Source organism: Trichomonas vaginalis, chromosome IV (genome assembly GCF_026262505.1).
Source record: "Trichomonas vaginalis G3 chromosome IV, whole genome shotgun sequence".
NCBI classification, from domain to species: Eukaryota; Parabasalia; order Trichomonadida; family Trichomonadidae; genus Trichomonas; species Trichomonas vaginalis.
In genome coordinates, this window is record NC_067206.1 from 27,579,210 (window position 1) to 27,606,590 (window position 27,381).

Below are 27,381 nucleotides of genomic sequence, written 5' to 3' on the forward strand. Positions count from 1 at the left end.
TTTTCTTTACTTTACATAACCGCCTGCTGCCATAAGTCTTTGACGCCAACCCATACCAGCTAATGAAGGTTGACTTGGTTTAGTTTGGAAACTAACCTTTGGTTTTGGTTTATCTTCAGTTTTTGGTTTCTCTTCTTCTATCGGTTTTTCGTCACTTTTCGGTTCCTCTGACTTTACTTCACCTGCAGGAACAGTTGTGTCGTCAACATCTTCATAAATATCATATGCCATTTGTTTTTGTTTTCCTTTCAACTTTTTGTGTTTGTTGTAAAGTTTAGAATATTTCGACTCTAAGTCAATGAGATGTTCTATAATGAACTGTTGGTCAGTGAAGTAAACTTTTCCATCTGTTGTCTCGAAAGCTCCTTCAGACTTCAATATTTTATTTGTGAGAGTCTGTTTCTTTTTTGAGATACTAGCCGTTCCATTTCTATGAAAAGTGACTTTATAGTTAGGGTTTGTATTTCCAGACCTGGCACTTTCTATTATTGAATTTTTCTCTTCATCTGTAAGTTCTTTGACAGGTTTTGACAATGGTTCTGAACTTTTTGTTTGTGGTGTCAAATCTACGGTTTCAACTTCTTCGGTCATTTCATCTCAGTAAAAAATTTTAGTTTGGTTTGTTTTCAACTGGTTGTTTAGGTTTTTTAAGTCGGTCTAAAACTTCCTGAGGTATAGGAAGAACTTGACAAACACGTGGTTGTGTAACTGCTGGAAGTCGACAAATCCATCTTGAACCCATTTGTCTCAATGCTGTATTGTTCATTTCATCTCAGTAAAAAAATTTACATTCCCCACGTTTGAGGTGGTTGCGGTTGGTTGTTGTTTACCCATTGTTGTGCATGGTTATATCCTCTGTTAAAGAATCTTTCACCTTGGTCCATATAGTGCCCTGCTTGGTTATAGTAGTCATTTGCTTTGTTATAGTAGTTTCCTGCTTGTCTTCCTACATTGTCCATCCATCCTTGAACTTTTCCTCTTGTTTCAGGATTTGGAATAAGATTTGTTGCATCTCGTGCTACCTCCCAACCTTTCTGTACAGTTTGTATAATAGGTTGTGCTTTCTCTTTCAGTATACCTAATGTACTCAAAATCTTCCTTCCAATTCCAAATGCACCTCTAGCTATTGTTCCCACTGCGGGCAAAAATCTGGATGCAACTCCTGCTAATGCGCCAAATAAACCCATTTCTTATGGGTTAAAAAATGACGAATCCAAACAAGGACCCCTATGTTTCTAAAGCGACAAAGAAAGCACTCATGATAAAAATCTTTAGTTCAACACCAAATGCTTGGTTTATGGATATCTTGGAAAACATTCCGAGGTATAGAGAAGATGGACCACCATACTGGCTAATATTTGTCGGTCAAAACACAAGATACTGTGAAGCCATACCATTGCAGTCCAAAAATATTTTAGATGTGAAAACTGCTTTGACAATATTCGTTGACAAATACCATCCAACAAAACTGACATCTGACTGTGAAAGTTCTTTCAAATCAGACGATATTAAAAACTATCTGCGTTCAAAAAATGTAAACCAATATTTCATTGTCGACCAAAACCATTCTGCTCTTGGTGTCATTGACAGTTGTATAAAAATCTTAAGAGACTTAAACCAACCACAAGGTGGTGAGGTAGATGAAATGTCATATGACGACAAGTACAGACACTTCTCCATGGCAAAGATGAGACAAGTTTTAAATATTTACAATAGCCGTAAACAAAAAGGTTTGGGAAACCATTCCCCTGAAGAAATGAAAAACAACCCTGACTTAGAGAAAGACTATATATTTAATAGTTTAGTCAAAAGAGACAAACAAGAAAGAATGCCAGGCTTCAAACTTAAGAAAGGTGACAAAGTAAAAATAGAAATACCTAAACGCGACCCATATGAAAATACTATTGACTATGACAACAATGGGAACTCGACAGGTACTCGCATTCGTGTTCGTAAAAATAGAAGAAAGTATACAAGAGAATATTATGAAGTTTTAGGCAAACATGGCAAAATGTACACACTGCAAGCAGAAGATAAAACTACTATTGTCAGACCTCGTTTCAAACTTGTCAAAGTTCAAGGTGGTATACTTTCAAAGACAGTTCCTAACAAATATAAGACAACTCCTGACGAATATGCTAAAGAAGTTGAAAATGACGACTAAGCAATTCTATACCATGCACAAACTGTCATGTAAGGTGGCATGTATTTTTTACCTAGTCCTGTAGATGTTGTTGTAAAAGTATGTTGGTGGTTTCCTCCTGGTTCAGTTTGTCGAAAAGTCTTTTTTGCTGAATGGTTATAATCTGGAGATAAAACGTCATAGCCAGCTTCATACTCTGAGTTGTATAATGGGTGGTCTCTTAATGAGTGGCTATGGTCGCCAGAAAAGTTTGTTGTACCAGAATGACTATGTGGTGGCAAGTTGTCGACAGATATCGTTTTACTTCCACCTGTTTTCTTTGGAGTGTGTGCACAATACAAAAAACTTTCGAGTATTTGAGTCCAAGTTCCAAAACCAAGTACTACTTCTGGTCTGGTAGAGTTCATTGACGTATAAATAGAACCAACTGGGTAAATGGTTTGAAGTATTTCTGTCTTTAATGTTTGAAGCTCTGTTTTGTCTGCTTTCTTGTCATATAAATCTTGAGCAGTGAATTTAACTTTATTTTCATCCTCCATGACATAAACATCTCTACATCTAATGTATCTCATCGTTGTTATGTCGTCATCCGATGTTAAACCTTGTGGAAAGTTAGGAGGTTTACAATATATTGCATCCCCACCAGTTTCTTCAACCGTTCCTTCAATATTTTCTATACCAACAGTTGCGAAGAAGCTATGTGTATGTCCAACGTCACTTTTCCTGTTTAAGGTTTCTTGTAAGTTTGTAATATTTGCAATGGTATGTGTATGTCCAACGTCACTTTTCCTGTTTAAGGTTTCTTGTAAGTTTGTAATATTTGCAATGGTATGTGTATGGTTCTTATCCGCTTTAAGGTCTAAACATCCTGAAACCCACCCTGTATCGGCTTTACCTTTTAAAATCTTTGTTGTCCGTTCATGGTACCATTCAACCCTTTCTATAATTTTTTCATCTTTTTCATTCACATATTCCTTATCTGCCTTCTTCACTAACGCACTAGCCACACGTGCTAACTCATCGTCAACATACTCTTTGTCAGCTTTGTTGTCAATATCTGCCTTCAAAAGAAGTTCATCTATAGGTTTCTCGTTTAAAGTTCTTTTTGTTGGATTTATACAAACAGTATGGTTCTTACTGTCTTGAAATAGAAACTCGTCTGTCATTGGGTTTAATGTCAGTTTTAAGTTTCCTTCTTTCAATGACTCAGATATCTTAGAATAGTTTGAAAAGTTTGTTGTGTTCTTATTTAGAGCTTGTACAATGAGTTGTCGGTTGTGTTGTATTTCTCTCATAGACGCTGTTTCTTTCGACATTTTTATTCTAGATAAAATATGCTTTCAATAGAAAAAGAAAATTCAAGAGTTGCTACAACTAAACCATTAGATGAACTTTTTACGAATGTCGGTCAAAAGTTTGAGACAGAGACCGTAAAGCATGAAGGCTATCGTTTTGACTACCCATTAAGATGGCTAAGAGACCCATCTGTCACAAAAGCTATTGGCTTTCGTAGAATGAAGTTTGTGTCTGTAGAAGATAAAAGTTTTCCATTTATTGTAAGGTTTCATATAGATTATATATCTGAAGGGAAACGAAAAATGTGGGAAGAAATTGAGCTAATACAAGTTGACCTTTCATCTTCTCTACAGACTGCGTTAAAAAATATAGAAGATAATAAATTCATGATTAAAATATGCTGATGAATATGCAAATACCGAGAGCACACTTTATGTGAGAATTGTATATGACAAACAAAATTCCACAAGTGTCATTTCAAATCTACGAAGACAATCCAAAGAAAGACGAACAAATATATACAGAATTCACTGCAATGTCATGGTATTATTTGCAAAGAATGTTTAAATCAGAAAGTCGAACTTCCTTTAGCAAATATTTACAGTCGATATGCAAAGATGATAACCATATTTATTTAAAGATGTTTTCGACCCAGCTGCTATTATTGTTCATGCTTCATTTTCTGGCGCCCAAAAACTCTTTCTTATGCTTGGCAAATGACTTTTACGAAAACCTACAAAGTTATATGAACCGCCGAGTGGAAGTATTTCAGACTTTCAAGTATGGTTTACTACAGATGGAAGAAAAAGAATAATTCCATTATACCATGCGTTTTACTTAGAACTTAGTTTCATATACAACTACTATCGAACGGTAAAAATATAATTTTTTAATACGGTTGAGGTTTGGATTTGGTTGCCAACTAGACTGTGGTGCAGGTTCAGGCTGTTGTATAACAGGAGCTTGCTCTTCTGGTTCAGGGTCTTTAGGTATAATACCAACAAACTGACCTACTCTTTTACCAATATTTTTGACTCCGTTCCAAATTCCTCTTCTACGGTTTTTTTTCCATTCCATATACCTCTTCCAACATTTCGAAAGAAGTTTCCTATTCTTCCAAAGAAACCCATTTTACTATATGTAAAAATCTAATGTCCGCCTAGTCTCTTACGTTTCCTGTTGAGTTCCATAGCATTCTTTAACTGGAGCTCATACATTCTGTTTCTCCTCTGGTAGAAAACATACTCTGGGTCAACTCCTGTGTTCGCGTCATCTGCATAAAGTTGTTTATATCCCACCTCAGGGTTTGTATAAAACTCTTTCCATCTCATATTGCATACCATGGTGGCAAACCTAACGCAGCGTCATTTGACATGGCAGTTTGCATTTGTACATCTGTTGGCACTTGACCATAGTTTGCCATTGCAGTTTGTATTCTAACTTCATTTGGAAATATTCTCTGGGTTTGGTTCCAGGTTGCTGTGCATTCGCTAAGTTCTGTGCGTCCATTTAATATTAGATAAAAATATCTCTTACGAGTACATATGCTGAACATTTGCAGGCATTGGTTCATCTTCATATTCTCTATATCTTTCTGCCACGTCAAATAAGTAAATGACACAATGGAAAAAACCTAAAACAAGTAGTCCTATTTCAAACCACATTTACTTACTAGTAAAATTTCTTTGTTATGACACTTTCTCCAGTTTATAGACCTCTCTCATATTCTATCTTATCGTATCTAAACTCATAGTCATGTATGTCCTCTAACCATCTCATGACACTTTCCAAACCACTTTTATCGGATGTAAAGTAAAAGCATGGATGGTTATGTAAAACGTCTAAAGTTTCTAAAGAGTCTCTCAAAGTCCAGTCTACTTGGTATTGAAAATCCCATGTGTTATAGAACGGCGGGTCCACTATAAAGAAAACATTTTCCTTGTCTTTATATTTTTCATACAACTCTGTCCAATGACATCTCACAAACTCTATACCCTCAATATATTTTTCTATGTTCTCTTTGAAAACATTTGTATAGTTAAGATATAAAACTTTTGACATAAGTGTTTCAATGTCATGAACTCTTATAGCACCACTATATAATAGTCTAGCAGATATACTATCCCAGTCAATATACTCTGCCTTTTTCAAAACCTCTCTGACAGTATTTTTCTTATCTAATGGTATACGTTCCATCTTACCTATAGGTATCTTTTCTTTTAACTCTTTCAATATTTTGTTTGTGTCTGGTATATGTTTGAGACGGTTCATATAGTTGTCGAAGTCATTGCATATAATCTTTGAGTCTGGGAATACGGTATGGCACAGATGGGATATATAGAAACTTCCACCGAACAAATCTACAAATGTTAGACCATTCGGTAGTTTCTTAAGTTCTCTCAATAGAATATCTTTACATCTACTCTTATTTCCAAAGAAGGGTAACGGTGGTTTTGTAAAATTCATTTTATATATATAATAAAAATGTTTTTTCCTGAAAAGTGACAGAAAAGTGACAAACATGAAAACTACTCGGTTAAGGTTTTTGACAGATGTTTTATTGTGACTTCTTCGTAAAGACTTTGTTGAGATTTCTTCGTAAATGAGTGTAAATGACCCAAAAATATATTTTAGGGTAGAAGGGTATATCTACCCCGTTTTCTACCCTCTTTTCTACCCTCTTGAATTTTCATGAATTTCTTCGTAAAGACTTTGTTAAGACTTCTTCGTAAAGACTTTGTTAAGACTTCTTCGTAAAGACTTTGTTGAGACTTCTTCGTAAAGACTTTGTTGAGACTTCTTCATCTAATTTCTCATGAACTTTCTTGTCTATGTTTTGTCAAGATTTCTTCGTAAAGACTTTGTTGAGATTTCTTCGTAAATGACCCAAAAATATATTTTAGGGTAGAAGGGTATATCTACCCCGTTTTCTACCCTCTTTTCTACCCTCTTGAATTTTCATGAATTTCTTCGTAAAGACTTTGTTAAGACTTCTTCATCTAATTTCTCATGAACTTTCTTGTCTATGTTTTGTTAAGATTTCTTCGTAAAGACTTTGTTGAGATTTCTTCATAAATGACCCTAGTAGTATATTTTTGGTGTAAAATTCATGAAAATTCAAGAGGGTAGAAATGAGGGTAGAAAACGGGGTAGATATACCCTTCTACCCTAAAATATATTTTTGGTGTAAAATTCATGAAAATTCAAGAGGGTAGAAAAGAGGGTAGAAAACGGGGTAGATATACCCTTCTACCCTAAAATATATTTTTGGGTCATTTACACTCATGAACTTTCTTGTCTATGTTTTGTTAAGATTTCTTCGTAAAGACTTTGTTGAGATTTCTTCGTAAATGACCCTAGTAGTATATTTTTGGTGTAAAATTCATGAAAATTCAAGAGGGTAGAAAAGAGGGTAGAAAACGGGGTAGATATACCCTTCTACCCTAGTAGTATATTTTTGGGTCATTTACACTCATGAACTTTCTTGTCTATGTTTTGTTAAGATTTCTTCGTAAAGACTTTGTTGAGATTTCTTCGTAAAGACTTTGTCAAGATTTCTTCATAAAGACTTTGTCAAGACTTCTTCGTAAATATTTTGTCAAGACTTCTTCATAAAGACTTTGTCAAGATTTCTTCATAAAGACTTTGTCAAGACTTCTTCGTAAAGACTTTGTCAAGACTTCTTCGTAAATGTTTTGTTAAGACTTCTTCGTAAATGTTTTGTTAAGACTTCTTCGTAAAGACTTTGTCAAGACTTCTTCGTAAAGACTTTGTTGAGATTTCTTCGTAAAGACTTTGTTGAGATTTCTTCGTAAAGACTTTGTTGAGATTTCTTCGTAAATGTTTTGTCAAGACTTCATTTATACTAAACATCTTCGGGGCTAGAGGGCACGAAGTGCCTGGAAGCCCCACTACCTTTTTTTTTTTTTTTTTTTTTTTTTTTTTTTTTTTTTTTTTTTTTTTTTTTTTTTTTTTTTTTTTGAGTTATATTGATGTCTATTTAATATATGAAAAAAAATATCAAAATGAAAATGAGATGGGAAATTTAACTATGTTCACAATCTGACATATAAATTTCATATAACCATCTATATTTATACCTGAGTGTTTCATATATTCATCAATATTCTGAATAAAATGTAAAATTTTTATGAAGACAAAGTTTGACCATAAGAAATCTTCCACCATGAAGCTTTAGTATGATTACATATCACATGAATATAAATTTATTTGACATTTCTACATAAACTGTGAAAATCAAAAGAGGAAACTATCAATTTTTGAATAGTTTACATTTCTAATGATAATAGTACCTAAACTGAGAGTGAGGGTAAATTATCAAACATGTGAGCCCGAATAAGCAGAACATGCAATATGTAGTTGCTTCTAGTTATGCTTAAATTTCTGTTTGAAGCTAGAATTAAATTTCAAAATCTTAAATTTTGAAGTTAAATCCGACGTTCAATATAAATTTATTTTATTAACTTCTTTTAATAATAAATATTAATTTTAATTTTATGTTGGATTTTTATCTTGAAACTGAGGCGAAAACGATAAATCTCATTTTCATCTCAATTTTTCTGAGTCTCTTAAAAAGTGTTTATATTAATGTAGAGAATTGAAATTTATGGCATTTAAGTTAAAACACTTGATCTAATAAATAGAAAAGCTTAGTAGCAATTACTTTTTTTTTTAAATTTAATTTAATTTATTTTTTTTATTGGATTTTTAATTTGTAAAGTTTCATTTTCTCATTTGGATGAGTCAAGCTCATATTCAAGATTATGAACATATTGCTTCTCATATCAGTGAATATATTGACGAAGGTAATTTCTTTGATGTATTTGAAATAGAAGACATCAAAAAGATCATGAAAATTTCAAATTTTACAGCAAATGGCTTCATTGCTCTTCTTGAGCAGTCACATCCTACTATCAATGCAAATAAATTATATGCTTGTACTCGAAATGCTAATATTTATATTCAAAACTTTGAAGATGTTATTTCAACACTGAAATCAATCAAAAAGTACATGAAACTCAGAATACTTAATAGTATTGTTGACTTTTTAGATTCCAAAGGAAAAGAAATATACGATTCTACAGAGAAAATCCAAAAACTTCAAACAGAGCTAAACGAAATTCCAAAAAAAAAAAGTGACAACGAAATACAATCACTTCAATCTCAACTCAATCAAATCAATGAAGAAAGCAACAAATTAAAAGAAAAACTCAATGAAATGGAAAGTAACACCAATCAAGCCGATGAAACAATTTTATCAAAAATTAAAGAGCTAAAGGAATCAGATGATTTCGAAAGTATCTACAATTTCCTTGATGAGCTTTCATCTCAAGGAAATCGAAAAATGATTTCAAAAGCATGTGAAGAAGGACTTTGGAAGAAGACAACTACTGTACATTTTCGAGATGATGGTGATGAGTTTGATGAAAGGAATGTACTTCATGTAGCAAGTAATAAAGGAAATCTCAAACTTGTCAAATCTCTCATTGAATGCGGCTGTGATAAAGGTACAAAGAGTTCACGTGGCTTGACTCCACTCAATTATGCATCATGGCATGGTCATATTGAAATTGTTAAATATCTTATCTCTAATGGAGCTGATAAAGAAGCAAAGGATAATGCTGGATCTACTCCACTCATTTATGCATCATCTAATGGTCATCTTGAAGTTGTTAAATATCTTATCTCTGTTGGTGCTGATAAAGAAGCAAAGAATAATGATGGATGGACTCCACTCATTTGGGCATCAAGAAATGGTCATCTTGAAGTTGTTAAATATCTTATCTCTGTTGGTGCTGATAAAGAAGCAAAGAATAATGATGGAAATACTCCACTCATTTGTGCATCAGAAGAAGGTCATCTTGAAGTTGTTCAATATTTAATCTCTATTGGAGCTAACAAAGAAGCAAAGAATAATAATGGATCTACTCCACTCATTTTGCATCATCTAATGGTCATCTTGAAGTTGTTCAATATCTTATCTCTAATGGAGCTGATAAAGAAGCAAAGAATAAATATGGATGGACTCCACTCATTTTTGCATCAGCTAATGGTCATCTTGAAGTTGTTCAATATCTTATCTCTGTTGGTGCTGATAAAGAAGCAAAGATAATGATGGAAATACTCCACTCATTTTTGCATCAGCTAATGGTCATCTTGAAGTTGTTCAATATCTTATCTCTAATGGAGCTGATAAAGAAGCAAAGGATAATCGGGAAATGACTCCACTCATTTGGGCATCAAGATATTGTAAACTTGAAGTTGTTCAATATCTTATCTCTAATGGAGCTGATAAAGAAGCAAAGAATAATAATGGATGGACTCCACTCATTTGGGCATCAAGATATGGTCATCTTGAAGTTGTTCAATATTTAATCTCTAATGGAGCTGATAAAGAAGCAAAGGATAAATATGGATATACTCCACTCATTTTTGCATCAGTTACCGGTCATCTTGAAGTTGTTCAATATCTTATCTCTAATGGAGCTAACAAAGAAGCAAAGGATAATGATGGATGGACTCCACTCATTTGGGCATCAAGATATGGTCATCTTGATGTTGTTAAATATCTTATCTCTAATGGAGCTGATAAAGAAGCAAAGAATAATAATGGATCTACTCCACTCATTTGTGCATCAGAAGAAGGTCATCTTGAAGTTGTTCAATATCTTATCTCTAATGGAGCTGATAAAGAAGCAAAGAATAATGATGGAAAAACGGCATTAGATCTTGCAACAGACAATGTAAAAAATTATCTAAAATCTTTATGAAGACTGTAGATTATATAATTTAAGTTGTAATGGAGATAAATAAATAAAAAGATATCTTTTATTTGTAATATAACATAAATATATATAGATATATATAAATACAAATTTATCTAATGTCGATGTTACCTCGACCACCACCACGGGAACGAGTTCTTGGTTGACGACGAACTTCTTCGTTTCGATGTGCTTCAAAGTTTTCGTTACGAACACCTTCGGGAATATCAAGATGAGGTTCATCTCGTTTAGGACGCTCGATTCTGATTTCGTGAACTGGCTGTTGAAGTTTCTTGTTCTTGTTATTCTTATTGTTGTTATTATTGTTACTTTGTTCTTCGGAAGATCTCGGTAGTTTGTACTCGGCGAACTTAGAATTTTGTTTTTGAGATTCTGGATGTTTTGGTTTTTCTTCTGTTTTATGTTCATCACCAACATACTCTGCAAAATTTGTTTTCTGTTTCTGTTTCTTATTCTTTTGGTTTTGATTTTGTTGTTTCTTTTGATTCTGTTTGTTTTTGTTTCCGGTTTTATCTTGATCTTTGTCTTTGTCCTTGTTTTGTTGTTCTTGTTGTTTTGGTTTGGATTTTCATTTTTGTTGTGGTTGTTGTTCTGGATTGGAATCTGGTTTCTTAAGGAATATATCTCGTTTCTTTCGATTACGGTTGCGGTCGATTTGGACAAGATGAGAATCGAATTCAAGATGTGATTCAACAAGTTTTCCACTTGCTGATTTCAAGTTGTTCATCTCTGATGAAATGATTGGATACATCTGGTCAATGCCAAGGTAACAATCGGAAAGCATGTAAATCCATGCACTTCCTGGAATTCTTTCTTGGCATTGGATGGTGACAACATGTGTTTCCTTCTTAAGTTGAACACGGCGGTGACCAAACAACTTACCTGTGGATGGATCGCCAACAAGAATGAAAAGACTTTGGATACCTTTACGCGTGAAGTGTGGAGAAATGACTTGTGAACCAAGTGTTCCTGAGATGTGTTCCAATGTGATACGGACTGCCATGCCGTTGGTGGAAATCAAATGTGACATGTTTCTTGAAAAGAACAACTCGATCTTTGATGAATTCGGTGCCTGGAAGAGGTGTGTCTTTGAACAAGATTTGAGGAAGCAAGTTGATGTTTTGTTGCTGAAGTTGTTTGAATAACTGAACATCAACTAATGCTTGGATAGAGTTCTGGTCGTGCCAGCAGCCTTGGACAAGCATCTGGGTGAGAATGCTTGCATTGATGACGGCGTTAAGTTCGCCTCGGATGGCGGCGATCTCCGAGAAACATCCGACAATTCGAAGAGCTTGGTCAAGAACCGATGCCAAATCGGTGATGAAATCGGGAATAGGCATCTCACGACGAGAAAAGTAGTACTGGCACATGAAGAATGCTTTGGTGTGAGGAGAATCAATGGGATCTTCGGTCTTGAAGCGTGGAGTCATGTCCATGACAACTTCGTCTTCTGAGTGACGAACTGGGACTTGTTTGAATTCCTGTGCCATGCAGATAAGACGAAGAAGAGAAACAACGTTGGATGACTCATTCATGCGATCAATAAACAACTTAACGTCGTCGGGAGAGACATAGAAGATGGATGCAATGCGTCCTTCTGGTGTTGGATTGATGTGTCCTTCCAAGTTGACACTGATGCAGTGTTTGTCTGTCAACGCTTTGATGATGTTCGATGAAACTTCTTCCAATGTGATGTTCTCGTAATAACCGGGATTCTTATCAAGACGGATTGCAAAGAATGAACGTTTAAGCCATGACATAAGTGACTTCTTAGATTTGATACGACCTGATGCAATCTCAGCATTGGCGTGTTCACTAGCGTGTTCGAATAAGTTAGATTCGACTGGAAGAGGAGAGTTGATGAATCGCTTCAAGAAATCTTTACGACCTTCCTCGCAAAGAATCATGACAATGCCTTCTGTGTCGAACTGAGGACGACCAGCACGACCCATCATCTGCTGCATTTCAGTGCTAGAGTATGGAATGTATTGGCATGTCTTAGCGTCGTGGAACTCAGTGCCTTTGATGACAACAAAATGTGCAGGAAGATTGACACCCCATGCCAATGTGGCTGTAGCAACTAACAACTTCATCTTACCTGATGCAAACAATTCTTCAACAATCTCGCAGTCACTGGAAACTAAACCTGCGTGATGCAAACCAATACCTAAACTAAGACAATGTGACAATGTTTGGTCTTGAACTTTCTGGCTGGCCAATGCGGTCTCTGGTGTAGTGTAATAGAATGGTTCGCCTCTGTTCGTTGCGTATGAAATAAGGTCGAATGCTGTCAAACGAGTCTGACGACGTGATGGAACGAAAACAAGTGTTGGTTTGTCATTAGAGTACTCACGGATAGCATCTGAAAGTGGTTTGTTCATAGATGCCATTCGAGGACAGAAATGACGACCAGGGAATCCACGGATGAATGTCTTCAATGGAACAGCGCGCATTTGTGGAGGGAAGTTGTATGTACCACGACGAGAAACACCTAAGAACTCTGCAACATCAAGTGGATTGATAAACATGTGCTCAAACCAATGAATCGGACTTTAGTTGGCATCGATTTCATTCGGTCAACAACTGCTTCAATGATGTGGCCACGGTCTGTACCAAGTAAATGTGCTTCATCAATAACAACTAAACCAACTGTTTGGACAAAACGACGAACAACAAATCCACGAGAAACGGCATCCCATTTCTCTGGTGTGGCAACAATAAGACTTGCTTTAGCAATAGCATTAGAATCTGGGGTGAATTCACCTGTCAATTCAATCAATTTATCGCCGAATTTCATGCGCCAGTCTTGAACACGTTCTGTGACAATAGCTTTAAGAGGAGCCAGGTAAACTGCTTTTTGTTCGGGATGTGTTGAGAAAAGGCGACAAATCGCAAGTTCGGCAATTGATGTCTTGCCTGCAGCTGTAGGAGCGCAAATCAGGAGACTTTCATCAGTGCGATATGTCTGGAAGAAAACTTGTGACTGGACTGGGTTAAAGAACTCAAAACCAAACAGTTTTCGATGTTCAATGTTTTCAATAGATGTAACTGGGAGTGGACGCAAATTAGGTGGATTAGATTCGAAACTATCGAATGTAGCGCGGTCTGAGTTTTTGATGTAAATGGATTGTGAATCACCAACACCTAAAAAGCGGCTAGATGTCATAGTAACTAAATACTTATGACTTTCACAAACTGGAACAAGGTATTCGAATTTGAAGCCATCATTAGCAAGATGTCGATCAATTTGGACTTCTTGAGCAAGATACATCTTTTCTCCGTTACCGTCTTCAATGAAGATCCAGAAACTCAATGTGTCGTGAGTAACATGTGGATCCCATTTGAATGGAAATGATGCTTCGATGATGATGTTGATGATTTGATCGGAAATCGGTTGATAACGAGTGTCGATTTCGACAATAGGGAATTTGCGTGCAATGTCTTGTGCGTTGATTGCCATTTGTTCATTACGGAACATAGATTTTAATTCACCTAAATCGGCTGATCGTAAATCATCGAGTTCTAATCCTAAAAACTGGATCTTGTAGATAAGTTGGTCGTCTTTTGGAAATGTCATCAACTGACGTAATGGATGGTCAATTCGCTGGCGGCACCACCACATACGGTTTCCCACCATTTTCTTAAAAGGGATAAAAACATTTGTTACAAAAATGAAATACAAATAAATAAATATTTCGCGTGGTGTGGAGCTTTTGGCCAGAAATTATGTTCTAGCCAAACGAAGGCCTATACATCGAGCAACATATCATAAATATCGATCTTGTTTATATTTCTTTTTGAAAACATTATTCGAAATGATTTGTGTCAATTGATTCACTAAGACAATAACGATAATTTCCATTTTGATATTCAATTTTTGAATAGTATTGAAAGATTCACATTTTGATTCACAGTTAAAAGTAGACTATTAAAACAAGATACATGATGAAATTCATACTCTGAGTTATATTGATGTCTATTTAATATATGAAAAAAAATATCAAAATGAAAATGAGATGGGAAATTTAACTATGTTCACAATCTGACATATAAATTTCATATAACCATCTATATTTATACCTGAGTGTTTCATATATTCATCAATATTCTGAATAAAATGTAAAATTTTTATGAAGACAAAGTTTGACCATAAGAAATCTTCCACCATGAAGCTTTAGTATGATTACATATCACATGAATATAAATTTATTTGACATTTCTACATAAACTGTGAAAATCAAAAGAGGAAACTATCAATTTTTGAATAGTTTACATTTCTAATGATAATAGTACCTAAACTGAGAGTGAGGGTAAATTATCAAACATGTGAGCCCGAATAAGCAGAACATGCAATATGTAGTTGCTTCTAGTTATGCTTAAATTTCTGTTTTGAAGCTAGAATTAAATTTCAAAATCTTAAATTTTGAAGTTAAATCCGACGTTCAATATAAATTTATTTTATTAACTTCTTTTAATAATAAATATTAATTTTAATTTTATGTTGGATTTTTATCTTGAAACTGAGGCGAAAACGATAAATCTCATTTTCATCTCAATTTTTCTGAGTCTCTTAAAAGTGTTTATATTAATGTAGAGAATTGAAATTTATGGCATTTAAGTTAAAACACTTGATCTAATAAATAGAAAAGCTTAGTAGCAATTACTTTTTTTTTAAATTTAATTTAATTTATTTTTTTTTGGATTTTTAATTTGTAAAGTTTCATTTTCTCATTTGGATGAGTCAAGCTCATATTCAAGATTATGAACATATTGCTTCTCATATCAGTGAATATATTGACGAAGGTAATTTCTTTGATGTATTTGAAATAGAAGACATCAAAAAGATCATGAAAATTTCAAATTTTACAGCAAATGGCTTCATTGCTCTTCTTGAGCAGTCACATCCTACTATCAATGCAAATAAATTATATGCTTGTACTCGAAATGCTAATATTTATATTCAAAACTTTGAAGATGTTATTTCAACACTGAAATCAATCAAAAAGTACATGAAACTCAGAATACTTAATAGTATTGTTGACTTTTTAGATTCCAAAGGAAAAGAAATATACGATTCTACAGAGAAAATCCAAAAACTTCAAACAGAGCTAAACGAAATTCCAAAACAAAAAAGTGACAACGAAATACAATCACTTCAATCTCAACTCAATCAAATCAATGAAGAAAGCAACAAATTAAAAGAAAAACTCAATGAAATGGAAAGTAACACCAATCAAGCCGATGAAACAATTTTATCAAAAATTAAAGAGCTAAAGGAATCAGATGATTTCGAAAGTATCTACAATTTCCTTGATGAGCTTTCATCTCAAGGAAATCGAAAAATGATTTCAAAAGCATGTGAAGAAGGACTTTGGAAGAAGACAACTACTGTACATTTTCGAGATGATGGTGATGAGTTTGATGAAAGGAATGTACTTCATGTAGCAAGTAATAAAGGAAATCTCAAACTTGTCAAATCTCTCATTGAATGCGGCTGTGATAAAGGTACAAAGAGTTCATGTGGCTTGACTCCACTCAATTATGCATCGTTTATTGGCCATATTGAAATTGTTAAATATCTTATCTCTAATGGAGCTGATAAAGAAGCAAAGGATAATGCTGGATCTACTCCACTCATTTATGCATCATCTAATGGTCATCTTGAAGTTGTTCAATATCTTATCTCTAATGGAGCTGATAAAGAAGCAAAGAATAAATATGGATGGACTCCACTCATTTGGGCATCAGATAATGGTCATCTTGAAGTTGTTCAATATCTTATCTCTAATGGAGCTGATAAAGAAGTAAAGAATAATGATGGAAATACTCCACTCATTTTTGCATCAGCTAATGGTCATCTTGAAGTTGTTCAATATCTTATCTCTGTTGGTGCTGATAAAGAAGCAAAGAGTAATGATGGAAATACTCCACTCATTTTTGCATCAGCTAATGGTCATCTTGAAGTTGTTCAATATCTTATCTCTAATGGAGCTGATAAAGAAGCAAAGGATAATCGGGAAATGACTCCACTCATTTGGGCATCAAGATATTGTAAACTTGAAGTTGTTCAATATCTTATCTCTAATGGAGCTGATAAAGAAGCAAAGAATAATAATGGATGGACTCCACTCATTTGGGCATCAAGATATGGTCATCTTGAAGTTGTTCAATATTTAATCTCTAATGGAGCTGATAAAGAAGCAAAGGATAAATATGGATATACTCCACTCATTTTTGCATCAGTTACCGGTCATCTTGAAGTTGTTCAATATCTTATCTCTAATGGAGCTAACAAAGAAGCAAAGGATAATGATGGATGGACTCCACTCATTTGGGCATCAAGATATGGTCATCTTGATGTTGTTAAATATCTTATCTCTAATGGAGCTGATAAAGAAGCAAAGAATAATAATGGATCTACTCCACTCATTTGTGCATCAGAAGAAGGTCATCTTGAAGTTGTTCAATATCTTATCTCTAATGGAGCTGATAAAGAAGCAAAGAATAATGATGGAAAAACGGCATTAGATCTTGCAACAGACAATGTAAAAAATTATCTAAAATCTTTATGAAGACTGTAGATTATAATAATTTAAGTTGTAATGGAGATAAATAAATAAAAAGATATCTTTTATTTGTAATATAACATAAATATATATAGATATATATAAATACAAATTTATCTAATGTCGATGTTACCTCGACCACCACCACGGGAACGAGTTCTTGGTTGACGACGAACTTCTTCGTTTCGATGTGCTTCAAAGTTTTCGTTACGAACACCTTCGGAATATCAAGATGAGGTTCATCTCGTTTAGGACGCTCGATTCTGATTTCGTGAACTGGCTGTTGAAGTTTCTTGTTCTTGTTATTCTTATTGTTGTTATTATTGTTACTTTGTTCTTCGGAAGATCTCGGTAGTTTGTACTCGGCGAACTTAGAATTTTGTTTTTGAGATTCTGGATGTTTTGGTTTTTCTTCTGTTTTATGTTCATCACCAACATACTCTGCAAAATTTGTTTTCTGTTTCTGTTTCTTATTCTTTTGGTTTTGATTTTGTTGTTTCTTTTGATTCTGTTTGTTTTTGTTTCCGGTTTTATCTTGATCTTTGTCTTTGTCCTTGTTTTGTTGTTCTTGTTGTTTTGGTTTGGATGTTTCATTTTGTTGTGGTTGTTGTTCTGGATTGGAATCTGGTTTCTTAAGGAATATATCTCGTTTCTTTCGATTACGGTTGCGGTCGATTTGGACAAGATGAGAATCGAATTCAAGATGTGATTCAACAAGTTTTCCACTTGCTGATTTCAAGTTGTTCATCTCTGATGAAATGATCGGATACATCTGGTCAATGCCAAGGTAACAATCGGAAAGCATGTAAATCCATGCACTTCCTGGAATTCTTTCCTGACATTGGATGGTGACAACATGTGTTTCCTTCTTAAGTTGAACACGGCGGTGACCAAACAACTTACCTGTGGATGGATCGCCAACAAGAATGAAAAGACTTTGGATACCTTTACGCGTGAAGTGTGGAGAAATGACTTGTGAACCAAGTGTTCCTGAGATGTGTTCCAATGTGATACGGACTGCCATGCCGTTGGTGGAAATCAAATGTGACTTGTTCTTGAAAAGAACAACTCGATCTTTGATGAATTCGGTGCCTGGAAGAGGTGTGTCTTTGAACAAGATTTGAGGAAGCAAGTTGATGTTTTGTTGCTGAAGTTGTTTGAATAACTGAACATCAACTAATGCTTGGATAGAGTTCTGGTCGTGCCAGCAGCCTTGGACAAGCATCTGGGTGAGAATGCTTGCATTGATGACGGCGTTAAGTTCGCCTCGGATGGCGGCGATCTCCGAGAAACATCCGACAATTCGAAGAGCTTGGTCAAGAACCGATGCCAAATCGGTGATGAAATCGGGAATAGGCATCTCACGACGAGAAAAGTAGTACTGGCACATGAAGAATGCTTTGGTGTGAGGAGAATCAATGGGATCTTCGGTCTTGAAGCGTGGAGTCATGTCCATGACAACTTCGTCTTCTGAGTGACGAACTGGGACTTGTTTGAATTCCTGTGCCATGCAGATAAGACGAAGAAGAGAAACAACATTGGATGACTCATTCATGCGATCAATAAACAACTTAACGTCGTCGGGAGAGACATAGAAGATGGATGCAATGCGTCCTTCTGGTGTTGGATTGATGTGTCCTTCCAAGTTGACACTGATGCAGTGTTTGTCTGTCAACGCTTTGATGATGTTCGATGAAACTTCTTCCAATGTGATGTTCTCGTAATAACCGGGATTCTTATCAAGACGGATTGCAAAGAATGAACGTTTAAGCCATGACATAAGTGACTTCTTAGATTTGATACGACCTGATGCAATCTCAGCATTGGCGTGTTCACTAGCGTGTTCGAATAAGTTAGATTCGACTGGAAGAGGAGAGTTGATGAATCGCTTCAAGAAATCTTTACGACCTTCCTCGCAAAGAATCATGACAATGCCTTCTGTGTCGAACTGAGGACGACCAGCACGACCCATCATCTGCTGCATTTCAGTGCTAGAGTATGGAACGTATTGGCATGTCTTAGCGTCGTGGAACTCAGTGCCTTTGATGACAACAAAATGTGCAGGAAGATTGACACCCCATGCCAATGTGGCTGTAGCAACTAACAACTTCATCTTTCCTGATGCAAACAATTCTTCAACAATCTCGCAGTCACTGGAAACTAAACCTGCGTGATGCAAACCAATACCTAAACTAAGACAATGTGACAATGTTTGGTCTTGAACTTTCTGGCTGGCCAATGCGGTCTCTGGTGTAGTGTAATAGAATGGTTCGCCTCTGTTCGTTGCGTATGAAATAAGGTCGAATGCTGTCAAACGAGTCTGACGACGTGATGGAACGAAAACAAGTGTTGGTTTGTCATTAGAGTACTCACGGATAGCATCTGAAAGTGGTTTGTTCATAGATGCCATTCGAGGACAGAAATGACGACCAGGGAATCCACGGATGAATGTCTTCAATGGAACAGCGCGCATTTGTGGAGGGAAGTTGTATGTACCACGACGAGAAACACCTAAGAACTCTGCAACATCAAGTGGATTAGATAAACATGTGCTCAAACCAATGAATCGGACTTTAGTTGGCATCGATTTCATTCGGTCAACAACTGCTTCAATGATGTGGCCACGGTCTGTACCAAGTAAATGTGCTTCATCAATAACAACTAAACCAACTGTTTGGACAAAACGACGAACAACAAATCCACGAGAAACGGCATCCCATTTCTCTGGTGTGGCAACAATAAGACTTGCTTTAGCAATAGCATTAGAATCTGGGGTGAATTCACCTGTCAATTCAATCAATTTATCGCCGAATTTCATGCGCCAGTCTTGAACACGTTCTGTGACAATAGCTTTAAGAGGAGCCAGGTAAACTGCTTTTTGTTCGGGATGTGTTGAGAAAAGGCGACAAATCGCAAGTTCGGCAATTGATGTCTTGCCTGCAGCTGTAGGAGCGCAAATCAGGAGACTTTCATCAGTGCGATATGTCTGGAAGAAAACTTGTGACTGGACTGGGTTAAAGAACTCAAAACCAAACAGTTTTCGATGTTCAATGTTTTCAATAGATGTAACTGGGAGTGGTCGTAAATTAGGTGGATTAGATTCGAAACTATCGAATGTAGCACGGTCTGAGTTTTTGATGTAAATAGATTATTGTGAATCACCAACACCTAAAAAGCGGCTAGATGTCATAGTAACTAAATACTTATGACTTTCACAAACTGGAACAAGGTATTCGAATTTGAAGCCATCATTAGCAAGATGTCGATCAATTTGGACTTCTTGAGCAAGATACATCTTTTCTCCGTTACCGTCTTCAATGAAGATCCAGAAACTCAATGTGTCGTGAGTAACATGTGGATCCCATTTGAATGGAAATGATGCTTCGATGATGATGTTGATGATTTGATCGGAAATCGGTTGATAACGAGTGTCGATTTCGACAATAGGGAATTTGCGTGCAATGTCTTGTGCGTTGATTGCCATTTGTTCATTACGGAACATAGATTTTAATTCACCTAAATCGGCTGATCGTAAATCATCGAGTTCTAATCCTAAAAACTGGATCTTGTAGATAAGTTGGTCGTCTTTTGGAAATGTCATCAACTGACGTAATGGATGGTCAATTCGCTGGCGGCACCACCACATACGGTTTCCCACCATTTTCTTAAAAGGGATAAAAACATTTGTTACAAAAATGAAATACAAATAAATAAATATTTCGCGTGGTGTGGAGCTTTTGGCCAGAAATTATGTTCTAGCCAAACGAAGGCCTATACATCGAGCAACATATCATAAATATCGATCTTGTTTATATTTCTTTTTGAAAACATTATTCGAAATGATTTGTGTCAATTGATTCACTAAGACAATAACGATAATTTCCATTTTGATATTCAATTTTTGAATAGTATTGAAAGATTCACATTTTGATTCACAGTTAAAAGTAGACTATTAAAACAAGATACATGATGAAATTCATACTCTGAGTTATATTGATGTCTATTTAATATATGAAAAAAAATATCAAAATGAAAATGAGATGGGAAATTTAACTATGTTCACAATCTGACATATAAATTTCATATAACCATCTATATTTATACCTGAGTGTTTCATATATTCATCAATATTCTGAATAAAATGTAAAATTTTTATGAAGACAAAGTTTGACCATAAGAAATCTTCCACCATGAAGCTTTAGTATGATTACATATCACATGAATATAAATTTATTTGACATTTCTACATAAACTGTGAAAATCAAAAGAGGAAACTATCAATTTTTGAATAGTTTACATTTCTAATGATAATAGTACCTAAACTGAGAGTGAGGGTAAATTATCAAACATGTGAGCCCGAATAAGCAGAACATGCAATATGTAGTTGCTTCTAGTTATGCTTAAATTTCTGTTTTGAAGCTAGAATTAAATTTCAAAATCTTAAATTTTGAAGTTAAATCCGACGTTCAATATAAATTTATTTTATTAACTTCTTTTAATAATAAATATTAATTTTAATTTTATGTTGGATTTTTATCTTGAAACTGAGGCGAAAACGATAAATCTCATTTTCATCTCAATTTTTCTGAGTCTCTTTAAAAGTGTTTATATTAATGTAGAGAATTGAAATTTATGGCATTTAAGTTAAAACACTTGATCTAATAAATAGAAAAGCTTAGTAGCAATTACTTTTTTTTTAAATTGAATTTAATTTATTTTTTTTGTTGGATTTTTAATTTGTAAAGTTTCATTTTCTCATTTGGATGAGTCAAGCTCATATTCAAGATTATGAACATATTGCTTCTCATATCAGTGAATATATTGACGAAGGTAATTTCTTTGATGTATTTGAAATAGAAGACATCAAAAAGATCATGAAAATTTCAAATTTTACAGCAAATGGCTTCATTGCTCTTCTTGAGCAGTCACATCCTACTATCAATGCAAATAAATTATATGCTTGTACTCGAAATGCTAATATTTATATTCAAAACTTTGAAGATGTTATTTCAACACTGAAATCAATCAAAAAGTACATGAAACTCAGAATACTTAATAGTATTGTTGACTTTTTAGATTCCAAAGGAAAAGAAATATACGATTCTACAGAGAAAATCCAAAAACTTCAAACAGAGCTAAACGAAATTCCAAAACAAAAAAGTGACAACGAAATACAATCACTTCAATCTCAACTCAATCAAATCAATGAAGAAAGCAACAAATTAAAAGAAAAACTCAATGAAATGGAAAGTAACACCAATCAAGCCGATGAAACAATTTTATCAAAAATTAAAGAGCTAAAGGAATCAGATGATTTCGAAAGTATCTACAATTTCCTTGATGAGCTTTCATCTCAAGGAAATCGAAAAATGATTTCAAAAGCATGTGAAGAAGGACTTTGGAAGAAGACAACTACTGTACATTTTCGAGATGATGGTGATGAGTTTGATGAAAGGAATGTACTTCATGTAGCAAGTAATAAAGGAAATCTCAAACTTGTCAAATCTCTCATTGAATGCGGCTGTGATAAAGGTACAAAGAGTTCACGTGGCTTGACTCCACTCAATTATGCATCGTTTATTGGCCATATTGAAATTGTTAAATATCTTATCTCTGTTGGAGCTGATATAGAAGCAAAGGATATTGAAGGAGATACTTCACTCATTTATGCATCAAGAAATGGTCATCTTGAAGTTGTTCAATATTTAATCGCTATTGGTGCTAATAAAGAAGCAAAGGATAATGATGGATGTACTCCACTCGATTATGCATCAAGTAATGGTCGTCTTGAAGTTGTTAAATATCTTATCTCTGTTGGAGCTAACAAAGAAGCAAAGGATAAATATGAATATACTCCACTCATTTCTGCATCAGATAATGGTCATCTTGAAGTTGTTCAATATCTTATCTCTAATGGAGCTGATAAAGAAGCAAAGAATAATAATGGATGGACTCCACTCATTTGTGCATCAGAAGAAGGTCATCTTGAAGTTGTTCAATATCTTATCTCTAATGGAGCTGATAAAGAAGCAAAGAATAATGATGGAAAAACGGCATTAGATCTTGCAACAGACAATGTAAAAAATTATCTAAAATCTTTATGAAGACTGTAGATTATAATAATTTAAGTTGTAATGGAGATAAATAAATAAAAAGATATCTTTTATTTGTAATATAACATAAATATATATAGATATATATAAATACAAATTTATCTAATGTCGATGTTACCTCGACCACCACCACGGGAACGAGTTCTTGGTTGACGACGAACTTCTTCGTTTCGATGTGCTTCAAAGTTTTCGTTACGAACACCTTCGGGAATATCAAGATGAGGTTCATCTCGTTTAGGACGCTCGATTCTGATTTCGTGAACTGGCTGTTGAAGTTTCTTGTTCTTGTTATTCTTATTGTTGTTATTATTGTTACTTTGTTCTTCGGAAGATCTCGGTAGTTTGTACTCGGCGAACTTAGAATTTTGTTTTTGAGATTCTGGATGTTTTGGTTTTTCTTCTGTTTTATGTTCATCACCAACATACTCTGCAAAATTCGTTTTCTGTTTCTGTTTCTTATTCTTTTGGTTTTGATTTTGTTGTTTCTTTTGATTCTGTTTGTTTTTGTTTCCGGTTTTATCTTGATCTTTGTCTTTGTCCTTGTTTTGTTGTTCTTGTTGTTTTGGTTTGGATGTTTCATTTTGTTGTGGTTGTTGTTCTGGATTGGAATCTGGTTTCTTAAGGAATATATCTCGTTTCTTTCGATTACGGTTGCGGTCGATTTGGACAAGATGAGAATCGAATTCAAGATGTGATTCAACAAGTTTTCCACTTGCTGATTTCAAGTTGTTCATCTCTGATGAAATGATCGGATACATCTGGTCAATGCCAAGGTAACAATCGGAAAGCATGTAAATCCATGCACTTCCTGGAATTCTTTCCTGACATTGGATGGTGACAACATGTGTTTCCTTCTTAAGTTGAACACGGCGGTGACCAAACAACTTACCTGTGGATGGATCGCCAACAAGAATGAAAAGACTTTGGATACCTTTACGCGTGAAGTGTGGAGAAATGACTTGTGAACCAAGTGTTCCTGAGATGTGTTCCAATGTGATACGGACTGCCATGCCGTTGGTGGAAATCAAATGTGACTTGTTCTTGAAAAGAACAACTCGATCTTTGATGAATTCGGTGCCTGGAAGAGGTGTGTCTTTGAACAAGATTTGAGGAAGCAAGTTGATGTTTTGTTGCTGAAGTTGTTTGAATAACTGAACATCAACTAATGCTTGGATAGAGTTCTGGTCGTGCCAGCAGCCTTGGACAAGCATCTGGGTGAGAATGCTTGCATTGATGACGGCGTTAAGTTCGCCTCGGATGGCGGCGATCTCCGAGAAACATCCGACAATTCGAAGAGCTTGGTCAAGAACCGATGCCAAATCGGTGATGAAATCGGGAATAGGCATCTCACGACGAGAAAAGTAGTACTGGCACATGAAGAATGCTTTGGTGTGAGGAGAATCAATGGGATCTTCGGTCTTGAAGCGTGGAGTCATGTCCATGACAACTTCGTCTTCTGAGTGACGAACTGGGACTTGTTTGAATTCCTGTGCCATGCAGATAAGACGAAGAAGAGAAACAACATTGGATGACTCATTCATGCGATCAATAAACAACTTAACGTCGTCGGGAGAGACATAGAAGATGGATGCAATGCGTCCTTCTGGTGTTGGATTGATGTGTCCTTCCAAGTTGACACTGATGCAGTGTTTGTCTGTCAACGCTTTGATGATGTTCGATGAAACTTCTTCCAATGTGATGTTCTCGTAATAACCGGGATTCTTATCAAGACGGATTGCAAAGAATGAACGTTTAAGCCATGACATAAGTGACTTCTTAGATTTGATACGACCTGATGCAATCTCAGCATTGGCGTGTTCACTAGCGTGTTCGAATAAGTTAGATTCGACTGGAAGAGGAGAGTTGATGAATCGCTTCAAGAAATCTTTACGACCTTCCTCGCAAAGAATCATGACAATGCCTTCTGTGTCGAACTGAGGACGACCAGCACGACCCATCATCTGCTGCATTTCAGTGCTAGAGTATGGAACGTATTGGCATGTCTTAGCGTCGTGGAACTCAGTGCCTTTGATGACAACAAAATGTGCAGGAAGATTGACACCCCATGCCAATGTGGCTGTAGCAACTAACAACTTCATCTTTCCTGATGCAAACAATTCTTCAACAATCTCGCAGTCACTGGAAACTAAACCTGCGTGATGCAAACCAATACCTAAACTAAGACAATGTGACAATGTTTGGTCTTGAACTTTCTGGCTGGCCAATGCGGTCTCTGGTGTAGTGTAATAGAATGGTTCGCCTCTGTTCGTTGCGTATGAAATAAGGTCGAATGCTGTCAAACGAGTCTGACGACGTGATGGAACGAAAACAAGTGTTGGTTTGTCATTAGAGTACTCACGGATAGCATCTGAAAGTGGTTTGTTCATAGATGCCATTCGAGGACAGAAATGACGACCAGGAATCCACGGATGAATGTCTTCAATGGAACAGCGCGCATTTGTGGAGGGAAGTTGTATGTACCACGACGAGAAACACCTAAGAACTCTGCAACATCAAGTGGATTAGATAAACATGTGCTCAAACCAATGAATCGGACTTTAGTTGGCATCGATTTCATTCGGTCAACAACTGCTTCAATGATGTGGCCACGGTCTGTACCAAGTAAATGTGCTTCATCAATAACAACTAAACCAACTGTTTGGACAAAACGACGAACAACAAATCCACGAGAAACGGCATCCCATTTCTCTGGTGTGGCAACAATAAGACTTGCTTTAGCAATAGCATTAGAATCTGGGGTGAATTCACCTGTCAATTCAATCAATTTATCGCCGAATTTCATGCGCCAGTCTTGAACACGTTCTGTGACAATAGCTTTAAGAGGAGCCAGGTAAACTGCTTTTTGTTCGGGATGTGTTGAGAAAAGGCGACAAATCGCAAGTTCGGCAATTGATGTCTTGCCTGCAGCTGTAGGAGCGCAAATCAGGAGACTTTCATCAGTGCGATATGTCTGGAAGAAAACTTGTGACTGGACTGGGTTAAAGAACTCAAAACCAAACAGTTTTCGATGTTCAATGTTTTCAATAGATGTAACTGGGAGTGGTCGTAAATTAGGTGGATTAGATTCGAAACTATCGAATGTAGCACGGTCTGAGTTTTTGATGTAAATAGATTGTGAATCACCAACACCTAAAAAGCGGCTAGATGTCATAGTAACTAAATACTTATGACTTTCACAAACTGGAACAAGGTATTCGAATTTGAAGCCATCATTAGCAAGATGTCGATCAATTTGGACTTCTTGAGCAAGATACATCTTTTCTCCGTTACCGTCTTCAATGAAGATCCAGAAACTCAATGTGTCGTGAGTAACATGTGGATCCCATTTGAATGGAAATGATGCTTCGATGATGATGTTGATGATTTGATCGGAAATCGGTTGATAACGAGTGTCGATTTCGACAATAGGGAATTTGCGTGCAATGTCTTGTGCGTTGATTGCCATTTGTTCATTACGGAACATAGATTTTAATTCACCTAAATCGGCTGATCGTAAATCATCGAGTTCTAATCCTAAAAACTGGATCTTGTAGATAAGTTGGTCGTCTTTTGGAAATGTCATCAACTGACGTAATGGATGGTCAATTCGCTGGCGCACCACCACATACGGTTTCCCACCATTTTCTTAAAAGGGATAAAAACATTTGTTACAAAAATGAAATACAAATAAATAAATATTTCGCGTGGTGTGGAGCTTTTGGCCAGAAATTATGTTCTAGCCAAACGAAGGCCTATACATCGAGCAACATATCATAAATATCGATCTTGTTTATATTTCTTTTTGAAAACATTATTCGAAATGATTTGTGTCAATTGATTCACTAAGACAATAACGATAATTTCCATTTTGATATTCAATTTTTGAATAGTATTGAAAGATTCACATTTTGATTCACAGTTAAAAGTAGACTATTAAAACAAGATACATGATGAAATTCATACTCTGAGTTATATTGATGTCTATTTAATATATGAAAAAAAATATCAAAATGAAAATGAGATGGGAAATTTAACTATGTTCACAATCTGACATATAAATTTCATATAACCATCTATATTTATACCTGAGTGTTTCATATATTCATCAATATTCTGAATAAAATGTAAAATTTTTATGAAGACAAAGTTTGACCATAAGAAATCTTCCACCATGAAGCTTTAGTATGATTACATATCACATGAATATAAATTTATTTGACATTTCTACATAAACTGTGAAAATCAAAAGAGGAAACTATCAATTTTTGAATAGTTTACATTTCTAATGATAATAGTACCTAAACTGAGAGTGAGGGTAAATTATCAAACATGTGAGCCCGAATAAGCAGAACATGCAATATGTAGTTGCTTCTAGTTATGCTTAAATTTCTGTTTTGAAGCTAGAATTAAATTTCAAAATCTTAAATTTTGAAGTTAAATCCGACGTTCAATATAAA

General features: G+C 35.3%; 9 protein-coding genes and 2 pseudogenes across 11 annotated transcripts, besides 2 other annotated features; 5 read left to right on the forward strand and 6 right to left on the reverse strand.

Annotated features, from left to right (window-relative positions):
* Window positions 1-7,385: part of a mobile genetic element that runs on past the window's edge.
* On the reverse strand, window positions 7-591 carry TVAGG3_0179370 (phage tail repeat-like family; the record flags this gene model as incomplete). Its single annotated transcript, XM_051225573.1, has 1 exon — window positions 7-591. One exon carries the CDS (start codon window positions 589-591, stop codon window positions 7-9), a length of 585 nt encoding a protein of 194 aa, XP_051110559.1.
* On the reverse strand, window positions 611-766 carry TVAGG3_0179380 (uncharacterized protein; the record flags this gene model as incomplete). Its single annotated transcript, XM_051225574.1, has 1 exon — window positions 611-766. The coding sequence occupies one exon, from the start codon at window positions 764-766 to the stop codon at window positions 611-613; it is 156 nt and encodes a 51-aa protein (XP_051110560.1).
* Window positions 1,646-2,164, forward strand: TVAGG3_0179390 (uncharacterized protein; the record flags this gene model as incomplete). Its single annotated transcript, XM_051225575.1, has 1 exon — window positions 1,646-2,164. The coding sequence occupies one exon, from the start codon at window positions 1,646-1,648 to the stop codon at window positions 2,162-2,164; it is 519 nt and encodes a 172-aa protein (XP_051110561.1).
* On the reverse strand, window positions 2,823-3,459 carry TVAGG3_0179400 (phage tail repeat-like family; the record flags this gene model as incomplete). The annotated part of the gene is made up of 1 exon (XM_051225576.1): window positions 2,823-3,459. A coding segment is annotated over one exon (637 nt), but the record flags the coding sequence as incomplete, so codon positions are not given.
* TVAGG3_0179410 lies at window positions 5,088-5,905 on the reverse strand (annotated as a pseudogene). The gene has a single exon. A coding segment is annotated over exon 1 (818 nt).
* Window positions 7,290-7,385: a terminal%2Cinverted (terminal inverted repeat of Maverick-3 transposon ID:TVAGG3_0179270).
* An 813-nt stretch (window positions 7,386-8,198) lies between these two features.
* Window positions 8,199-9,252, forward strand: TVAGG3_0179420 (histone-lysine N-methyltransferase family; the record flags this gene model as incomplete). Its single annotated transcript, XM_051225577.1, has 1 exon — window positions 8,199-9,252. A coding segment is annotated over one exon (1,054 nt), but the record flags the coding sequence as incomplete, so codon positions are not given.
* Window positions 9,253-9,569: 317 nt separating this feature from the next.
* On the forward strand, window positions 9,570-14,060 carry TVAGG3_0179430 (ankyrin repeat, PH and SEC7 domain containing protein SECG-related family; the record flags this gene model as incomplete). The annotated part of the gene is made up of 1 exon (XM_051225578.1): window positions 9,727-10,230. A coding segment is annotated over one exon (504 nt), but the record flags the coding sequence as incomplete, so codon positions are not given.
* Window positions 14,061-15,254: 1,194 nt separating this feature from the next.
* TVAGG3_0179440 (Ankyrin repeat family) lies at window positions 15,255-16,817 on the forward strand (the record flags this gene model as incomplete). The annotated part of the gene is made up of 1 exon (XM_001292045.1): window positions 15,255-16,817. The coding sequence occupies one exon, from the start codon at window positions 15,255-15,257 to the stop codon at window positions 16,815-16,817; it is 1,563 nt and encodes a 520-aa protein (XP_001292046.1).
* Window positions 16,818-16,827: 10 nt separating this feature from the next.
* TVAGG3_0179450 lies at window positions 16,828-20,472 on the reverse strand (annotated as a pseudogene). Its single transcript has one exon. A coding segment is annotated over exon 1 (3,645 nt).
* A 1,087-nt stretch (window positions 20,473-21,559) lies between these two features.
* TVAGG3_0179460 (proteasome regulatory particle assembly) lies at window positions 21,560-22,951 on the forward strand (the record flags this gene model as incomplete). Its single annotated transcript, XM_001282363.1, has 1 exon — window positions 21,686-22,688. A coding segment is annotated over one exon (1,003 nt), but the record flags the coding sequence as incomplete, so codon positions are not given.
* A 71-nt stretch (window positions 22,952-23,022) lies between these two features.
* TVAGG3_0179470 (helicase protein) lies at window positions 23,023-23,541 on the reverse strand (the record flags this gene model as incomplete). Its single annotated transcript, XM_051225579.1, has 1 exon — window positions 23,023-23,541. A coding segment is annotated over one exon (519 nt), but the record flags the coding sequence as incomplete, so codon positions are not given.
* Window positions 23,542-27,381: the final 3,840 nt, after the last annotated feature.